Here is a 20059-nt window from a genome sequence, read left to right as displayed (position 1 = left end):
AATCAATGCGTTTGTGAAAAAAATTATAATTTTTTAAAGTTTTATAGCACATAACGTAGGACGTAGGCATAGCATAAGCATAAGTTCACAGCAAAGAAAAACCAGTCTCCTCTTAGCTTATATTGAAATTTGACATTTTTCTTTAAAAATCTTCATTTTGTACTTCTAAATTATGACCATTGTTTGTTTTGCTCTATCCTCTGTGCTTCCACATTTGTCACTTTCATGTTCGCCTACGTCCTATATGTCATCCACTGGAACGCCACTCTCTCATGAACATGCGTATAACAGTTGTCAGAAGCAAGAGATGACAGTTTTTAAAGTTCTAAATATGGATATTTTTCTTACAAAATTGCATTGAATCCTTTATTAACGGTGTATTCACACGGGGCGCCATGGTCATAGCAGCGCCAGCCAATGAAATTAGACAGGAACGTGATTGGCTGCCGCCTGGCTACTGTATTTGCATAGAGCGGTCCTGATTGGCTGACGCTTTCCGTCGGCGGTGCTTCACTTCTCAACTTCTGCTGCGAGCAACGCCAGTGAAGCGCCGCCGACGGATCCACAATTCTTTTCGGCAACGCTTGACATCACCCATTCAAAGTCAATGGGAAGCGTTGACGCTGACGCCCCGTGTGAACACACCGTAAAGGATTAGTTCACTTCCAGAACAAAAATGTACAGATAATTTACTCACCCCAGAGTGTTCATGTCTTTTTTTTTTTTTCAGTCGCAAAGAAATTATGTTTTTTAAAGGGAAACAATTCAGGAATTTTCTCCATATAGTTGACTTCAATGGTCAGCTTCCAAAATGGAGTTTAAATGCACCTTCAAATGGCTCTAAACGATCTCAGCCGAGGAAGAAGGGTCTTATCTAGTGAAACAATGTTATTTTCAAATTTTTTTTTTACAATTTATATACTTTTTAAGGTCAAATGTTCGTCTTGTCTAGCTCTGCGATGCACATGCGTACTCTGGGTTCAATACAGAAAAATTCCCACCTTATTTTCTCCTCCAACTTCAAAATTGTCCTACATCGCTGCAGAAGTATGAGTTGCTAAGAAGGTCAAACACCCTTTACAAAAAAAGGTAAAACAGCAATGTAGGACAATTTTGAAGTTGGAGGAGAAAATGAGATTGCAGATCTGGACAAGCATTTGTGGTATATAATTATAATTTTTTTAGAAGAAAATGACATTTCGTTTTGCTAGATAAGACCTTTATTCCTCGGCTGGGATCGTTTAGAGCCCTTTGAAGCTGCATTTAAACTGCATTTTGGAAGTTCAATCTCACAGGCACTGTTGAAGTCCACAATATGGAAAAAAAAATCCTGAAATGTTTTCCTCAAAAAACATAATTTCTTCATGATTTTCATTTTTGGATGAACTATCCCTTGAATTGCTCAATGAACTATTATATAAAACAATTATATTATTAACAATATTTTATCTCATTTTTATTTGGGTCCAAACTCTTGTGGTCCATTTGTGTGTTGAAACGAAATATTTCCTGACTATATCAAGCAGAATTTGTTCTTCAAAGCCACTGGGTTTCTTTGTTATAAGATGGATGACTGTAGGAAGTGTGGTGAATGTTTAATCTTTAGGAAAGCTTTAACCCTTTGCTATTGTGAAAGTCAGCGCTCCGATAGAGGGTCTGCCAGACATAATCACTTAGAGCTTTTTGAAATCCTTTTAAGACTTTTAATAAGAGCTGCTCCAATCTGTCTGCTTCATGCTGTACAGCAGAAGCAAAAGCCACAGATGTACTTTCTCATTATAGTGTTTTTATGCTGATCTCATTTCAGTTTATAGAGAGCATATGATTTCAGAGACGGGAAACGTATGGAGCTTTACTCCGAGGTTATTAAATGCTGTCCTGTTTTACTTGCACAGATGACTGTATTTGTTATTTGACTGTCGTTCAACATGGGTTCAGTGAAACACAAACAATACACTAGTGTTTAAATGTTTCTTATTCTAAGGCTGCTTTTATTTGATTAAAAAAAATGCAGTTAAAACAGTAATATTGCAAAGTTTTAAACAACTATTTTCTATATTAATATATTTTCAAATGTAATTTATTCCTGTAATGGCAAAGCTGAATTTTCAGCATCATTATTCCAGTCTCCAATGTCACATGATCCTTCAGAAGTCATTCTAATATGCTGATTTGGTGATTTTATTTACCAAGAGCTTACTAAAAGACGACTAAAATGTCAGAATATCAGTCCGGCAACACTTCTCTGACCTCAGCACCTGCTCGCTAGCTGAACTCAGGCCATTCCCTTTTAACCTTTGACCCTGACCCCGACGACTCCTCGACCTAGGTGTTCCCTGCAGCTCTGAGTGACATGCAGCAGCGGTTTATCTGGACGCAGCATGTGTCTCCTGAGGCCAGTCTAGGAGATCGGAGCCGAGCTGCTGTATTTTAAAGCAGTGCAGACTGTGATTTGCTGTCTGAGCGGCTTTCCGTGGACTATTTCTGCTATGGCAGTTTGCTGATACATTTCCCTCGTCATCATTGTCCTTTTGCAGGACAAGGTGATGATTCTGCAGGAGTGAAAGCCTCTTAGAGTCACTCATAAAGACGGCTTTATGGGGTTCCACTCAGCATGGATGACTCTCATTGCTCACAACAATACATACAGCTGACTATAAGGCCAAACATGCACTGCTGGTTACTCTCAATGTTGGGTTGTGAATGTGTTTTTTGTGTGCATACTGAAAGAGGAAGAAAAATAGTAAAAAGATTTTTTATTTTATTTTATTTTGCAAAGAAAAATATATTTTCCATTAAATGCTATGAAGAAAATTAACCCTATTTTAACATCTTTATTTATTTTATTTTATTTTATTTTGCAAAGAAATAAAAATAAATACTTTTACATTTAATGCTAGGATAATAAAAAAATATATATTTTATTTTGCAAGGAAATAAAATAAATATTTTCCATTAAATGCTGTGAAAAAATGCACCCTATCTTAGCATCTTTTGCAAATAAATAAAAATAAATACTTTCTATTTAATGCTATGAGGAAAATGTACATTAGAATTGGTTCTTGAATTTTTTTTACTTTATTTTGCAAGGAAATAAAATAAATATTTTCCATTAAATGCTATGAAGAAAATGAGCATTAGAATTGGTTAGCATCTTTATTTTTTATTTTTTTTGCAAGTCAATAAAATAAATATTTTCCATTAAATGCTATGAAGAAAATGTACATTAGATTTGGTCCTTAAAATTTTATTTGATCTTATTTTATTTTATTTTGCAAGAAAATAAAATCCATTAAATGCTATGAAGATAATGAACATTAGAATTGGTTAGCATCTTTTATTTTATTTTATTTTATTTATTTAGCAAAAAAACAAAAACAATTTTTAAATATTTAAAATATATAAATATATATAATATTTATTTATTTATTTATTTTAAATGCTATTAATAAAATGTACATTACAATTGGTCCTTAAAATTTATTTTGCAAAAAATAAAATAAATATTTTGCGAGTAAATAAAAAATTAAATAAATACAAATAAATATTTTCCATTAAATGCTATAAACAAAATGTAAATTAGAATTGGTCCTTAAAAATACGTTTTATTTTATTTTATTTTGTTTTGTTGTGTAGGATGCTGGAGCCACATGTAGCATCTGGGGCCTCAGGCAGGGAAAACAGCCTGGATAGATGGCAGTTATTTTATTTTGTTTTGTTTTGCAAGGGAATAAAATAAATATTAATGAATAAATGCTACAAACAAAATGTAAATTAGAATTGATTTATTTTATTTTGTATTGTCACAAGTATGCTGGAGCCTGTTTTAGCATCTGGGGCCTCAGGCAGGGAAACCTTGGATAGTTGGCTAGTGCTATTTATTTTGTATTTTATTTTATTTTACTATATGAGTCACTATATTTATAGTATTTATATATAAGTATTTATAATTGTATTATAGGCATATTTCAGTGTAGCAGAGACTGAAACGCAGCCACCGAAAGTGCAAAAAGCTGCATTTTTAAACTGCTGCAGTATGCAGGTCTGCATAAATTTTGTGTTCTCTAAATAGGGAACACATGAGACAGACAGAGACAAAGTGAGAGTGAGTGAGTGAGAGAGAGAGATAGAAAAGCAAGTGACCAAGAATGAGTGTGTATTTGTGTGTGTGTATGTGTGAGGTCTGGCAGATGCCTCTCTCACTCTGACAGGCTGTCGGTACTGAAGTGTCTCACTCTTTCAGACTGTCTGTCTCTTCAGTTCTCTGGGGATACGTGAGATTCACTCTCTCACTTTCACTGCAGTGAAGAGAGCGACTGGCCAATTCCACAGCGTTCTTTCCATCCACAGCATCTGTTCCACGCAGGTTCACTTCCCATCGCCACACCAGTTTTAACCCAGAAATCTCCCTCGCAAGGCATCCAAAGGAGTCCCGCTTATTTAATCAATAGATATTTTCCACAGCAGCAAGTGCGGCGAAATATGAATTTTATCTGATGATGATAAAAGGAGTCCATTATCAATTTTTGTTCTTCACTATTCAATATATTCCAACCCCATCCAGAGCTGGCCACCAAATCTTGGGTAATGCATTTCGGATTGACTCTGTGTGTGCGTGAGAGACAGAGAGCGAATGAAAAGATAAAAATATGGGAAGGATTTTCCCTTGGGCTTGCTGTGGTTTTATGAACCCTGTTTGAACTTTGCCATTTCAAATGCCAGGCATTAGCCAACATGTCCACGACTGAGAGGAGAGAGGAACTTTCCTCAAAGGAGAGGCCTGCCTGTTCTTACAAAGCTTCCTGTGACCCTCCCTTTCCTGGATCTCGTTGAAACCAGGGTATTTTGATGCTCTGGTGTGATCAGCAGCTTGCAGCATTAAGAACCTCAGTACCGTTGTCACAGAGAGAGTTGAACGCTCGGCCTTCAAACGAATCTCAATTTCCCCAACATGGACAACACGTGTTTCTCATCAAATTTTCCGAATGACTCTGAATCCTCAGCGAATACTGTTACTGTTACTGTTACTGCGCAGTTAGCACACATGCTCTCATACGTTGACCTATGGCGGTCATGTGAGCGAAACATTTGTATCCAGCTTGTGACATTTACCAATCCCATTTCCCATTTCTTTTCTATGTAAGTGGAAAAAGGCCTAATATAAAATAAAAAAACGCATATTGATCTTATTGAAGACGGTTATGTGACTCTATAGGTTTAAATCCAATTAGTACAGTATGTGGCACACTAATGATTTTATAATGAGCATACTAATGAGTTTCCTCATCCCCTCGTGGACCTATAACGGGCTTTTCACACACAATCCGTTCTTACAAGGGGTGAATAATATATTGGTTCCGTAGCAGTTATCAGTCAATATGTGACCCTGGACCACAAAACCAGTCTTAAGTCGCTGGGGTATAATTGTAGCAATAGCCAAAAATACATTGTATGGGTCAAAATTATTGATTTTTCTTTTATGTCAAAAATCGTTAGGAAATTAAGTAAAGATCATGTTCCATGAAGATTTTTTGTAAAATTCCTACTGTAAACCTATCAAAATGTAATTTTTGATTAGTAATATGCATTGTTAAGAACTTAATTTGGACAACTTTAAAGGTGATTTTCTCAGTATTTTGATTTTTTGCACCCTTAGATTTCAGATTTTCAAATAAATGTATCTCGGCCAAATATTGTCCTATCCTAACAAACCATACATCAATTGAAAGCTTATTTATTGAGCTTTCATAGGATGTATATATCTCAGTTTTGTAAAATTAACCTTATGACTGGTTTTGTGGTCCAGGGTCACATATTAGAATTTTTTTTTTCCTATATCGGTTCATATCTGTACAGTGTAGAACCTGTACATTTAGATGGCCTTTTACTTGTAGTGTTGTTAACGGTAACTAGGGCTGGGTAAAAAATATACATTTCTTGATTTTAATCTTTTTTTTTTTTTTTTGCGAAATGATATTGATTTTTAAAGGGGTCATATGATGTTGCTAAAAAGAGCATTATTTTGTGTATTTGTTGTATTGCAATGTGTTTATGCAGTTTGAGGTTCAAAAAACATTATTTTCCACATACTGTACATTATTTTTGCTCCTCTATGCCCTGCCTTTCTGAAACACTTTGATCTTTTTTAAAACTCATCGTTGATGGATACCGAGGTGTTCTCTGATTGGCCAGCTATTTGGTGCATTGCGGTTGGCCGAATACCTCAAGCCTGTGACGGAAATGTTACGCCCCTTATCATGTTGTGATGCTGTTTGTCGGTGCGACAAGACAGAAACAATAAAACCCATTATAGACGAGGCATTTGTTGCATCCAGTGGGTAGATAACTACTGATTATAATGACTCATACTGTTTTTTTACATGTTGCGTTGTGCCGCGCCGCATAAACATAACACCATGTCTGCATTTTTGATCATAGAACGAGAAACAACAAGCACTACTCTACACTGCTTAAAACTCGTGTTTGAATAGTCAGAAGCAAATTCTTTAAATATAAAAACGTATTTACAGGCCGTCAGTCAGAAGCGCAGACTGTCCTTGCAACATTGGAATTGCCCCACTTTATAGCCTTAACCCTTTGTGTACAGCTGGCATTGTAAGCTGCTCTCCCAGGTTCAGGAAACAGTCCTCTGTGAAATGCACATCACCCACTCAAATATTTGCGTTGTACTGTTCCGGAACGGTGTTGTAAATATAACTTAACCACCAAGAAAACACAAAAATATTGTGTAGTCTAAACCACCCATTAGTTAATCTTTATGAACGCTAATATTTTAATAAAGGTCATTGCGAATTTCATGCCTTCATGTGCTATCGTAATTATGGTAAATACCAAAATCCTACATCGAAATTGCATATGAACACCCACTCACGTTGTAATTTCCACTGGAAAGCTCGAAATTTTTTATGATACCCAAGCTGCCGAGATGGGATAAACTTTGACCTTTCAACATGGCGGACAGCAACGAAACTATACTGAATGATAAGCATTGCATGATGTTAAAAGTTCTCTGCTGTTTAGTTGGTTAGTTTGTAGCGCCCATAATGCTGGGGCATAAAGGATTTTAAAAACGTTGCCATTTAAACGTAGTGTTGTCTTTAAAAATACCGTTAAGAGAAGATGCTAGCTTGTCGTGGCTCGCCTCCAGTAGGATGCTGTGCGGTACAGTGTTCTGAAGGAGGCAATTTTATTTGGTCTGTTTTACCAAAGTAGCATGTGAGGACAAATTCCGAGTCCGCCATGTTTCTCTTCACTACGACAACAAAAGCACCTGAAAACGACACACTGGTAATTTCCACTTCACAAGTGGAGAGCATCATCTTTCCCATATCACATGTAGGCAGCATTAATCCCTCAGCAGAGAGGGGCGGAGCGAGCAGAGCACATTTGCATTTAAAGGGCCCATGCAATAAAATGAGCTGATATTTGCAGAGCTGATTTTGACAAGGTAAACTTTTTAGCCAAAGTATATTAGAGACTTTTCATCAAGACCCTAAAGTATCATATGAACTTGTGGAAAATGGGCACCCGATGACCCCTTTAACTGTTAAATGCAAAGTCTTATTCAATGTGAATAACATTTTTCATACTGTACATTGTAATGCTGTGATAAATTTTAACATCTTTAAATAGACACAGCATTTTAAAAATGCAGCTCTCGTGCTGTGAGTCCTTGAAAAACCAGTGAGGTAGAGTTTGTTTACATAGAAACAATAAAAACAGCACCAACAGATAAACAACATGTCCCTTGTAAACAAACCCTAAAGCTTACAGTTTTAAGCATCTATCCCAGGGATAAAAAAGTGAAATTGTCCTGTCTGTATGTGTTGAGAGGGCATGTCATGGGTTTCCTGCAGCAGGGATGCTGATTGATTACACCTGCTTGCAACTCCTCCCATACTGCATTGCTGCACTGATTTCCTGTTGTGCGCTGAGCTTCGGCTGTGGTGATGCTGCCTCATGGTCCAGTGCGCTCTGAGCGCCATCCCTCCCTCTCTCTGCTGTTAATGCCACTTCTGCTTGCATGTGTAAAGTATCGATCTAATGGCCTGCATGCAGTCAGACAGCTGTGCTTGATTCTAAGCGACTGACCAATGGCTCAGGGAACGAGAGATAGACAGGAGACAGCGTGTAGATGGAGATGACAGTTAGTCTAGGAGGACATGCGCTGAATGACGCATGGGAAAGCAGCGTCTGCAGGCAAATACAGCATTTAACCTTTCAAGTGGATGTGTTTGACTGATCAAAACATGCTGAGGGATAGCACAGAGCAAAAGGCTATTTTATAGTCTGTACGCATCTATAGTCAACTGCATGTGCAGAATGTCAATGTGTTAGGGCAGATACAGAGTCTGATTTAAAAGATACTGTAGCTGCCTACTGTAGCTGACCCACAGACAAGAATACACACACATACACACATATATTCTTCACGTCTTGGCCTGCTTGCCCATGGCACAGACAGTGTGAGCAGGTGGCGAGGTTGGAAAAGGCCCTCAGAGGTTATCGTGCCATATTGCAAGAGGTTTTTTTTTTTTCCACCTTGTCCTCGTTTTTGTATGAGCGTGAAACACTCTCGGTCTGCAAGATCTTTTGATTCTTTTTCTAGCTTTGAGCAAAATCAGTTAGTTTACATCTATAGTAATCTTTATAATGTAGGCTTCTCTTGTTAACGTTATGACAAATCTAATAATTCATCCTCAAAGGAAAACACCAGTTGATCTATAAATTGATTTGATTAAATGAAAAAACAAAGATTGTGGTATTATTACCTGTTCTCGCGAATCACAGGTTATAGTTTATAATACAGTTGAAGTCAAAGGTTTACATACATCTTGCAGTATCTGCAAAATTATTTTACCAAAATAAATGCATGTTGTTTTTTATTTGGTACTGACCTGAATGAGATATTTTACATAAAAGATGATTACATATAGTCCCCAAGAGAAAATAATAGTTGAATTTATAAAAATGCCCCTGTTCAAAAGTTTCCACATGATTCTTAATACTGTGTTGTTACCTGAATGATCCACAGTTGGTTTCATATTATTATTATAAATTGTTTGGTTTGTTTGTCTTATTTTTTTTTCTTTTCCCTCAGTTACTTGCTTTGTTACTTGTTTTATGTTCAAAATAAAGCATTATACTCTTTAGTCTTTTAGCATTTTTGTGTATTTGAACCCTCTTCATGTATAATTTTGAGGTCCATCTTTTCACACTGAGGACAACTGAGGGCCTCATGTGCAATTAATACAGAAGGTTTAAACGCTCAAAAATGCTCCAGAAGGAAAAACCATGCATTAAGAGCAAGGGGTGAAAACTTTTGAACAGATTGAAGATGTGTACATTTTTCTTATTTTGCCTAAATATAATTTTTTTTCAGATAGTACTTCCCTTCAGAAGCTACAAAAGATAGTTTCCCAGAAAACTAAATATGTTCAATTTAAATATCTTCAAATTCAAAAAGTTAATGCATGCAAAGATGGATCTTAAAATCACACAGTCTTAATTTTTGAATGTGGTCATTTTTATAAATTCAACTATTTTGTTCTCTTGTGGACTATATGGGAATGTCTTTTATGTAAAATACCTTATTCAGGTCAGTACTAAATAAAAAAAAGCATGCATTTTGTATGATCCCTCTTATTTTGGTCAAATAACATTTTGCAGATTCTACAAGGTGTGTGTAAACTTTTGAAATCAACTGTATAATGACTTTTAGTGTACAAACACTAAAAGTCTTTTCAATCTCAAAATGTGAATGTTGCTCCTAATATTCATTCATCTCTGTGGCATTTCACAGTTGAGCATCAAGCTGATCTGTTTATTTGCATAATGATTCATATGATTCATTATGTAATCTGGATTATGTTCAGTCAAGTGCATACTCATATTAGAGGCTCGTTCCTCATTGAAATATGTTGGGGCATATTGCATTATGAGCGTTTAATCTTGTTTTGCATACTTAATGTCATCACACAAACAACATGCCATGTTTTTAAAGAAGGGAAAGGGACAGTTTGCCCACAATTTAGCAGTCTTTTCTCAGCTTCATGTTTCTAACCCTGTTCCTCTCTCTGTGGAACGCAAAGGGAGAATTTTGAGGAATTGTCACAGAGATTTTTTGTTTACTAATTAGTAATGATCCAAAATGACAAATAGTTTTTAACATTTCTGAAGCCAGATTTCAAATCAAATATGTTGCCACATGTCAGATGTCAATAATATCAAATAATTCGATTGGACTTTAATTTCAGTTTATTCATCACATTTTTTGAAATATACTTTTTAAATTCATTTAGACTACTTTTAAAGGAATAGTTCACCCAAAAATGAGTTTGACACATTGCTTTGTACTGTTGTGCACGTTTAGAATGAATGGTTGCCATGAACATGAGAAGACATTTTGAGATAAATTGAATGTTTATTGTTCAACAAAAGCTGCATTGTGCTACACCCCCTAAAGGTGCAGTCTCATAGACCATTGCTCATTTGAAATGTCACTGGCAAAATCCAGTCATTCCAATAGGAAGGAGTTTAATGGGAGAGCAAAGAAGTCCATGTTAATTCAACACACTGACTAACAAAAAGGTGCTTAGTTTGAAAGTGACTTCTGTGTGAGCAGTGCTTCACATATCTGTATTCTGTTCAGGGCTGTCACTAATGATTATTTTGGTAATCAAGTAATCTGTCGATTATTTAGACAATTAATCAAGTAATCAGATAAATATAATTAAATTGAGGCAATAAAAAAAGACCTAAGCAAGCAATAGCCTTTAAAATTACTTAAACTACATATATGTGACCCTGGACCACAAAAGCAGTTTTAAGTAGGACTGTATATTTGTAACAAAAGCTAAAAATTTCTTTGTATGGGTCCAAATTATACATTTTTCTTTTATGCCAAAAATCATTAGGATATTAAGTAAAGATCTTGTTCCGTGAATATATGTTGTAAATTTCCTAAAGTAAATATATCAAAACATAATTTTTAATTAGTAATATTCATTACTAATAACTTCATTTGGACAACTTTAAAGGCGATTTTCTCAATGTTTAGATATTCCAGGTTTTCAAATAGTTGTATCTCAACCAAATAATTGTCCTATCCTAACAAACCACATATCAATGGAAAGCTTATTTATTTAGCTTCAAGGTGTATAAATCTCAATTTCTAAAAAATGACCCAGGTTTTGTGGTCCAGGTTCAGATATAATAGCAATGAGGCAGTAATGTATACTTCAGGTAAAGTATCAAAAGCAAGTAATAATATTGTTTTATAAACAAAACTGTTAAAATACATGATGTATTATGAACAGAGCTAATGTACATTTCTCAAATATGTGGACTTTTTTTTTCTGAAATCACGATGAGCGATTAGCATATTAAGAAAGATATTGATGTATTCTCTGTGTTTGTATAGGTTATACAAGATTTATCTTGTATATCTGATGAAATGGTGCACGCATTGTTCCCAGATGAATGTTATAATAATCCCAAACTCACAACAATATGCAGAGATTAAGTTTGTTACACTCCACGCATGAAATGATAACAGTTGGTGTTGATTCTCGTCCGTGGAAATCACCACTTCTGGTATTTTGCCGGTTACTCAACATACAAAATGCAATCAAGATTTTTTTTTTAATTGAGTACATTGTGACAGTCCTAATTCTGTTTGACAATTTTTTAGAAAAGTGTTCTTTTTTTTAGCTACAAAATGTTGCTAAAATTGGTGACTTGAGGCTGTATACCATCCCTGCTGGTTGCATAGCTTACCCTGTGTGACCTTTGGGTGACTTCTTTGACATTTTCCAACCCCCTTCGAAACCAGAGCTCTTTGTGAGAGGCTACCATCATCTATCCAACCCCAATCAGCCACACGCCAACCTTCTAAAGAGCAGAAACCTGATCGCGCCATGTTGTTTTTTTTCTCTCTTCTATCCAATCCGGCCGTGCAATCGCTCTAGGGAAACGCTGTGATTTGCTCCACTGGGTTTGATATGTGACAGCCACTCCAAGCTGCCTGCAAACAAGCCCAATTCCCTCATAGACCAGTGTGCCCATGTTGGTCCATGCCTGAGCAAGTATCCTATCTCCGTCTCATGGACGAGATGCCTGGATTCAATTACAGTCCTGCTAAAGATTTAGAATTCACTTCGCCGATGAAAAGCAGGTGTTAGAGCAGGCAATTGGAGATAGTAGAAGATGTGACACACTGTGTGAAGAAGGCAGTAAGAACAACCACAAACATTTCATGTGAGAGACTGGTTTTTGACTGAAACCATGTGACAGAGAAATTGCAATCTTCGCAAGTACATTGATACACAATTGCTTGACCAGAACTTTGGAAGCACTCAGTTCTCTTGCACATACTTGACTTGTGTCTTTGCATTACTGCTGGTAACAAACCTCAGTGTTTTATCTTCAGATGTCTGTGCTATTAAACTGGATGTGTTGGTATTCAGGAAGCTAACTATAAATCTTTTTTTTTCTTTATTTCTTTCTTTCTTCAGTCACAAAAAAACAAGGTTTTTGAGAAGAACATTCCAAGATTTTTCTCCATATAGTGGACTTCAATGGGGATCAACAGGCTGAAGGTCTGAAATTGCAGTTTCAATGCAGCTTCAAAGAGATCTACACAATCCTAGACAAAAAATAAGGGTCTTGTATAGCGAAACGATTGGTCATTTCCTAAAAAAAATTAAATGTATATACTTTTTAACCAAAAATGCTTATCCTGCACTAGCTCTTCGTATCTATGACTTCACGCATTACATAATTATGTTGGAAAGGTCACGCGTTGTTAGTTCTTCGTCTGTGTACTTTGGTTCAAAAAGGTAGGGTAGGGCAAAAAACTCCATCTCATTTTATCCTCCAACTTTAAAAGCGCCTGCCATCATTGTACCTTTTTTTATAAAGGGCGTTTGACTTTCTTTGCACGTTTGCTTCGTAAACAACGTGACCTTTTCAAGATTACTACGTAATGTGTGAAGTTCAGCTCGCGCAAGACGAGCATTTGGCAGATTGTTTTGCTAGATAAGACCCTTATTCCTCATCTGGGATCATGTAGAGCCCTTTGAAGCTGCATTGAAACTGCAATTTCGACCTTTAACCCATTGATGTCCATTAAAGTCTACTATATTAAGAAAAATCTTGGAATGTTTTCCTCAAGAACATTAATTTCTTTTCGACTGAAGAAAGAAAGACATCAACATCTTGGATTGTTGATAAGTAAATTAACAGGTAATTTTAATTCTGGAGTGAACTAATCTTTTAATTTAATGATTTAATCTTTTTTTTCTAATTTTCTGTGGACCCGCATTCCAACGCAGACCCCAGATTATATAATGTGCCTTGTTTTTCTTTCCTTGGCTGTTAAACTGGAGTTAGAATCCATTTTTTAGAAGGTGCCTGTGATGTTTGCATCTCAAATGGTACTCAGTCAAATGATACTGGACTCCACAGCCTTTGAAGTAGTTTAATGTGTCTTAAAGCTCACACATGCAAGTGTAAGAATCTGAGATGGGGACAGATTGTGACCTATTTTCTTTTGTCTCAGTTCAGATATTTAAATCTGTTCTCCCTGGCCGGTCTCGCTGTTAGAACGCCAGAGCGTGTGAATGTGAGTCGGATGGCCACGTTCAGATCTCTATGTTCAATTAATAAACATCTGGTCTTGATCCACAGAGACTCCACCAATCCAATCACACTTTTCCCAGGCCAACTTTTGCAGCTCTTTAGCATTTTCGTCAAAAAGGTTTGCATGTGTGTTGCATATTGTTTGCTTTAGTTCAGTCCTTTGGCTAGGTTTTTAAAAAGGTTAGTTTGAATAGATCACGCAAAACTGAATACTAATTGTAATCAGAAACAGAGTGTTTCTTTTGTGTTATCTAGATAGTTTATACTTGATCCATCTTGAGTAAACATTATTGATTATCGGATTCCAAATGTTCAGATGTTTTTATTTCTGCACCCATTAGATTCCCATTTACAGGCAGAGATGCTGCTTTATTTTGTGATTGTTTTCTTTCATCATGTCTATCTCTCGTCTTACCCTGATCTCATTTATATTTATGTATTCCTACAGACACATGCTAATTGTATTCAGGTGGTGTTTATAACACATATTTATGTGAATCTAAGGTTACATCAGGGCATTGTATTAGCATACAGTAACACCGCTGTTCATACTTGCCTCAATATAAGATTTTAATTTAGGGATTAATAAATGTGACACTGTGGATTTTAAGACAATTTGGGAAAGTATTTGAGGAACACAAAATCCTTTCGCATCACCGCTAAGCCTATTAATGGCAATTACACAACAAAGAGCTGGCAGTGCGTGCATTATTGAGAGAACGCCACCAAAGTACTTCCTGTGTAGTGTACCATCTCTGACAGCTGCAGACTCCAAGACATCAAGCAGGACGGTTTTCTTCAGTTTTATTCTGAAATGGGAAATCCACCTGAATAGCCTGCATGCAATCTGATGGGAATTGCTTCCCCAAAATCACATAATCACAGTCCTTTGTTGTCATGTTTTTCTCACTTTATTATTTTTGTGTCTTATTCTTTCTATAGTGGAAGATAAATCAGTTAATGGGGAACTAGACCTTAATGGGATTGATGAAGAAGAGATTGAAAAGGTATGTAGTTTGTTATTAATGGATTTATTTATTTCACTTAGACTGCAAAAAAAAAAAAAAAAAATTCTTAAAGGGATAGGTTACCCAAAAATGAAAATTCTGTCATTAATTATTCAACCTTATGTTGTTCCAAAACCGTAAGATTTTGTTAATCGTATTTTGATGAAATCCGAGAGAAAGGTAGTAAGGACAATTGTTGATAGAGGTGGTATTTTTGTTTTCTTTGCACACAAAAAGTATTCTCATAGCTTCATAAAATTAAGGTTCAACCACTGATGTCACATAGACTATTTTAACAATGTCCTTACTACCTTTTTGGGCCTTAAATGTGTCAGTTGCATTGCTGTCTTTTCAGGGTCAGAAAGCTCTTTGATTTCATAAAAAATATCTTCAATTGTGTTCTGAAGATGAACGAAAGTCTAACAGGTTTGGAATGACATGAGGGTGGCAATTAATTATAGAATTTTCATTTTTGGGTGAACTTTCTCTTTAATCAGTATTTCTTTCTACTTTTTTTCTGGTAAAAAGATAAGACATAAATCTCACACAAAGTTGTTGGATTTATGCCTAAAAATGTGCTTATATAATAGTCTTACACAGCTTTGCTTTTCAAGTAAGTCTTTTTTTGTGGACAAAATACTAACTTAGAGAAAAAAAGTCTAACACATTACTGTGTTGCTCTCTGAAAATGGAGCTTGAAACTTCTGTTGAACTTTAGCAGGTCATGTGTAGTTCAAAAAACTGTCTGATGTTCTGCATCCCGGATTTACAAATTATCACCTCTTAGCATTACTTATCAGGCCTGTTATCTTCTCTGCAGTACATTTTGAACGAGATAGAGGTGGAGGCCAAGACAGAGCTGTGGATGAAACAGAACGAGGAGTATTTGAGGGAACAGAAAGGTAAGCAAATAGGAGAAGGAAAGCTTAATGCATTTATTAACACAAGCTCATACACCAGATCTGTGCCGACATCAGAGGACTGCTCAGCCAGAAAGATAAAAATTCAGTGAAAAGAAGGATTTTGTTTTTTTTTAAATACTGGCACAGTGAACTACTTCCATCCCACGATTGAACCATGTGAGATTAAGTTTGATTTAAAAAAAAAAAAAGAAAAATACTGGTGATAACTAAAAGATTGACCTCCTAAAGTTAATCTGCTCAGCGTTTGTTCTTTATTTGCTTTTTGTCTATAAAAAACACTCCATTAAAAGGGGTCATATGATGTTGCTAAAAAGAACATTATTTTGTGTATTTGGTGTAATGCAATGTGTTTATGTGGTTGAGGTTTAAAAAAAACATTATTTTCCACATACTGTACATTATTGTTGCTCCTCTCTGCCCCGCCTTTCTGAAATGCTTGGATTTTTACAAAACTCATCGTTGATGAAAAACGAGTTGTTCTCTAATTGGCTAGCTATCCGATGTGTTGTGATTGGCCGAATACCTCAAGCATGTGAAGGAAATGTTACGCCCCTAACCATGTTGTGATGCCGTTTCTCAGCGCAACTAACAGAAACAGTAAAACCCATTATAAATGATGCATTTGTTGCATCCAGTAGTGACATATGAACAGATTATAATGACTCACAAGGTCTTTTTACGAGTTGCGTTGCACCACATAAACATAACACCATGTCTGCATTTGCAATCATAGAACGAGAAACAACAAGCACTACTCTACACTGCTCAAAACTCACGTTTTGAATAGTCAGTAGCAAATTCTTTAAATATGAAAACGTACTTACAGGCCATCAGTCAGAAGCGCAGACTGTCCTTGCAACATTGGAATTGCCCCACTTTATAGCCTTAACCCTTTGTGCACAGCTGGCATTGTAAGCTGCTCTCCCAGGTTCAGGAAACAGTCCTCCGTGAAATGTGCAGCACCCACTTGAATATTTGCATTGTACTGTTCCGGAACATTGTTGTAAATATAACTTAACCACTGATTTCTGGTTATGTCCTCATTTGGAAGGCTAAACAAAGTACTTTTGTTTTCGCAATGAAACACACTGCGTCTCCACAACATGACGGCTGCAACAATACTACAGTCAGTAAAAGTTACGCCTTCTTTCTTTCCATATACATTTGGGCGGTGTTATGCTAATCTACTCACCCCGTGACGTTGACATGTGGGGGCGCGTTTAAACAAGCTGTTTTAGGAAGGCGTGGCTGAGTCTTTCATTTTATAATAAATATCTCTTTGGGTTTAAGACTTTAAAGGCCCCTTCACACCAAGAACGATAACGATAACTATAAATGCAACGATAACTGTATTTGCATCCACACTAGTGAACAATAACTGTCTATTTTTGTTGCACGTTTCGAGCACATCTAAACAGTGCATCTAGCGTTTAGTCAATGTAATGGAAATAAAAACAATAAGGACTCTTTTCTACTGCACCTTCAAAGGAGGCAAGACAATGTTGTCCAAACTAGCGCTGAATTCCTGAGGTAATTTTTTTTAATGTTTCTCTGTTTGCTGTGCAATGTCTGTTTGCTTCTCTACAATGTCGCCTGCTATTTCAAATGCACAAGCCTTTTAAATTTGAATGAAGTCTGATTAGCTGTCAGTATTTTATCGTTCATCAGCTGTAAAAAAAAAAATCTTTCTGAAAGTGATCCCAACGATATCGTTGCCCTGTATCGTTATCGTTATAGTTGCTATTCTCTTAAATTTGAAGCGATTTTTAGAATGATATCTTTATAGTTATAGTTATTGTTATCATGCTTGGTGTGAATGGGCCTTAAGATTTGAAACTTTACAGATCTAATCTATGCACAAACAGCTTGGAATACTCCAAAGACAAAGGAAAACAAGAAGCCACATCATATGACTCCTTTAATAAAGGCATTGTACTCTCTTTGTTTCAGAAAAAGAGGAGAGAATAGCCAAAGAGAAGGAACAAGGGACATATAAAGAGAAGGTGAGTAAGTCGTGTGTGAGCACGTCTGCCTTTTTCTTATGGTGTCGACGTGGGCTTCCCTCACATGCTGGGGTCTTCAGACACTCAGCAGCTGCAGGTCCTGGGAGACTGCATACTTTCCATTTTAACTTCACTTGCTCCTCTGGTTTCACCCCGGGCTCTCACTGTCGCCTCTCCTTAACCTGTCTGCTCTGACATCTGCACCGTGCCTCCCAGTCGGGGTTGGATTAGCCGGCCCTGCTCTGCACCTCTAATGAGGTGCCTTGAGCCTAATAGCAATTTCAGGTACAGTAGTCCACTTGCTGACTGTGAAGAGACTTGTTCCACGGTCAGCGGTGACCAGATCAGACGGGCTTGATAGCTTTTCCAGGCTACTAATGGGATTCTGTCACTTTGTTGTTGACAGCTGTTAGCCTGACATCATTATAGCAAGGCCTTATGGGGAAAATGCACTGTTTAAATGATACCCAGTTGCCCAAAGAACAGAAATGGTCGGTTAGTTAAATTACCAGTGTGCTTTTAGCCTTCAGAAGTGTTTCTTAGAAAGCCAAAGGACTCTCTATAAATACGAGCCATCACTGACTCCAATGTTTGTTTTTCACTGTTAACAACTCGTATTCCAATTCGTCTAGCCAAAGAAGCCGTCCAAGAAGCGGGAACCGATCCTGGCCAGCACTGCGGGAGAGGCCATAGAGAAGATGCTGGAGCAGAAAAAGATCTCCAGTAAGATCAATTATGATGTTTTGCGGGACCTCAACAGCAAGGGCAGCGGGAGCAACACCACCCAGCAAGCCGAGGAAGTGCCTGCTGATGGTTCTGGCCGCAAAAAGTTGACCCGCCGCAAGAAGCAGCCGAACAAGAGCAATCTTGGCCTCGCGAAACCTGCAAGCCTCATGGGCAAGAGGTGAGGATTTAATGAAGAGCGAATCTGTTATTTGTTTATTTATTTATTTGGTTACTGTTGGCTCACAGTGCAGCTTTTTCGCTCCCAGAAACCACTAAGTCTGTCTTTATGTAGTAACAGGGACCTGCTCCTGGTGCCAAGGAGACTCTTTTGTTCCTCAGACAAAGGAGCATGATCAAAAACGCAGTTTCTTTGCCCTTGAAGGACTACATTTTTCTTCTTGTCGGCCTCCAACATTTTGTCTTTGCTTTGCTCCTTTGGCTGACCTTCACAGTCATTTCCACCAGGAGAAAGCTTGTCATCAATTCAGTGCCAGGACTGTCTGTCTGCCATCACCTGGCACCCTGTGGTGCATGCTGGGAGCCTGCCCCTTCTCCAATTAATAGTCCTCCAGGGCTCCAAACGTCCCTGTGAGAGAAGTAATGAATATACGACAGACGGAGCGCAAGATCATGACTTCTACACTTTGGCGTTGAAAGATAATTTCTCATTGTGTGATGTCTTTCCTCCAGTCCATTTCGTTAATGATAATTACTAATTTCATACTGAATGGTGAGATGATGATGAATCAGACATATGAACGCTGTCGGAGACCTCATATCCTGAAGCTTCGAAAAGACAATTTACTGACCCTTTTCTTTTCTTATATTCATGAGCCTCTTTGAAACAAACTATACAACTCTTACATTACTTTTAATACCTTTTAGATTTTTAAAAAATATACATTTAGTGGATATTCTGAAGACATAAAAACATAGTCGACTAGTGTTATCACTCTCTTTGTCTGGTGGAAATGCAGTGTATTTTTAGAGGTTGATAGGACTGATAGGTTGATTTTTTTTTTTTTTTTAGAGAAGTGTCTAATGTGCAGAGTTTATTACATTTTATTTACAATTGAAAATAATTGTTTTTAATTTAATTATATTTTAAATTGTCATTAATTCCTTTGATGGCAAAGCTGAATTTTCAGAAACACTACTCCAGAAATAATTCTTAAGTAAAGCTGATTTCTTATTATCAATGCTAAAAACGAATCAAAATGTAATAAGTTTTCAACATAGTTTCAACGTAGTTTATGTCTATTTTATTTCTTTTCCTTAAGGCGAGACACTGCAGGTTGATAGGGTAAAAAATTAACTAATAGTTATCGCCTTACACCCAGTTGCATTGATTATTGCAAACATTTTTTGTATTACAAGTTTTCTAAAATGTTAGGTTTAAATATGCAAATGATGTATTATTTAATGAAATATGCGCTAATTTGCATACATTTCTAGTACTGAAATCTAAACACTGGATGAAGTCAGTTTCAAAATTCTTGTTACATTTTTTTTTGTCATATTAGAGTCACATGTTTTTTTCAGAGGGAATTTTGAGTATCTTATTTTTGTCAATCCATAATTCAGAAAATACTTAGAACAGGCAGAAAACAATATATTTTCACAATTCTGTTGCAGTGTCTCCCCCTAAGTTTTTTTCAGGAATTTTCAGGAATTTTGTAATAAAGAGTACATTAAGTTCTAAATGGCATTTTTAAATTCATTTTCTCCATTTGTTAAT

At 36.5% G+C, this 20059-nt stretch overlaps 1 protein-coding gene across 1 annotated transcript in view; it reads left to right on the top strand.

Annotated features, from left to right (window-relative positions):
* brf1b (BRF1 general transcription factor IIIB subunit b) overlaps positions 1-20059 on the top strand; it is a 90452-nt gene that overhangs the window by 46586 nt on the left and 23807 nt on the right. The window contains exons 13-16 of the mRNA XM_073816450.1: positions 14605-14669; positions 15490-15571; positions 17543-17595; positions 18228-18499. Coding sequence (XP_073672551.1) covers positions 14605-14669; positions 15490-15571; positions 17543-17595; positions 18228-18499 — 472 coding nt within the window. The remainder of the gene's footprint in view (positions 1-14604; positions 14670-15489; positions 15572-17542; positions 17596-18227; positions 18500-20059) is intronic.

Source organism: Garra rufa, chromosome 13 (genome assembly GCF_049309525.1).
Source record: "Garra rufa chromosome 13, GarRuf1.0, whole genome shotgun sequence".
Taxonomy (NCBI): domain Eukaryota; kingdom Metazoa; phylum Chordata; class Actinopteri; order Cypriniformes; family Cyprinidae; genus Garra; species Garra rufa.
The sequence above is the reverse complement of the archived record's forward strand: the minus strand, read 5'-3'. Positions and strand labels throughout refer to the sequence as shown.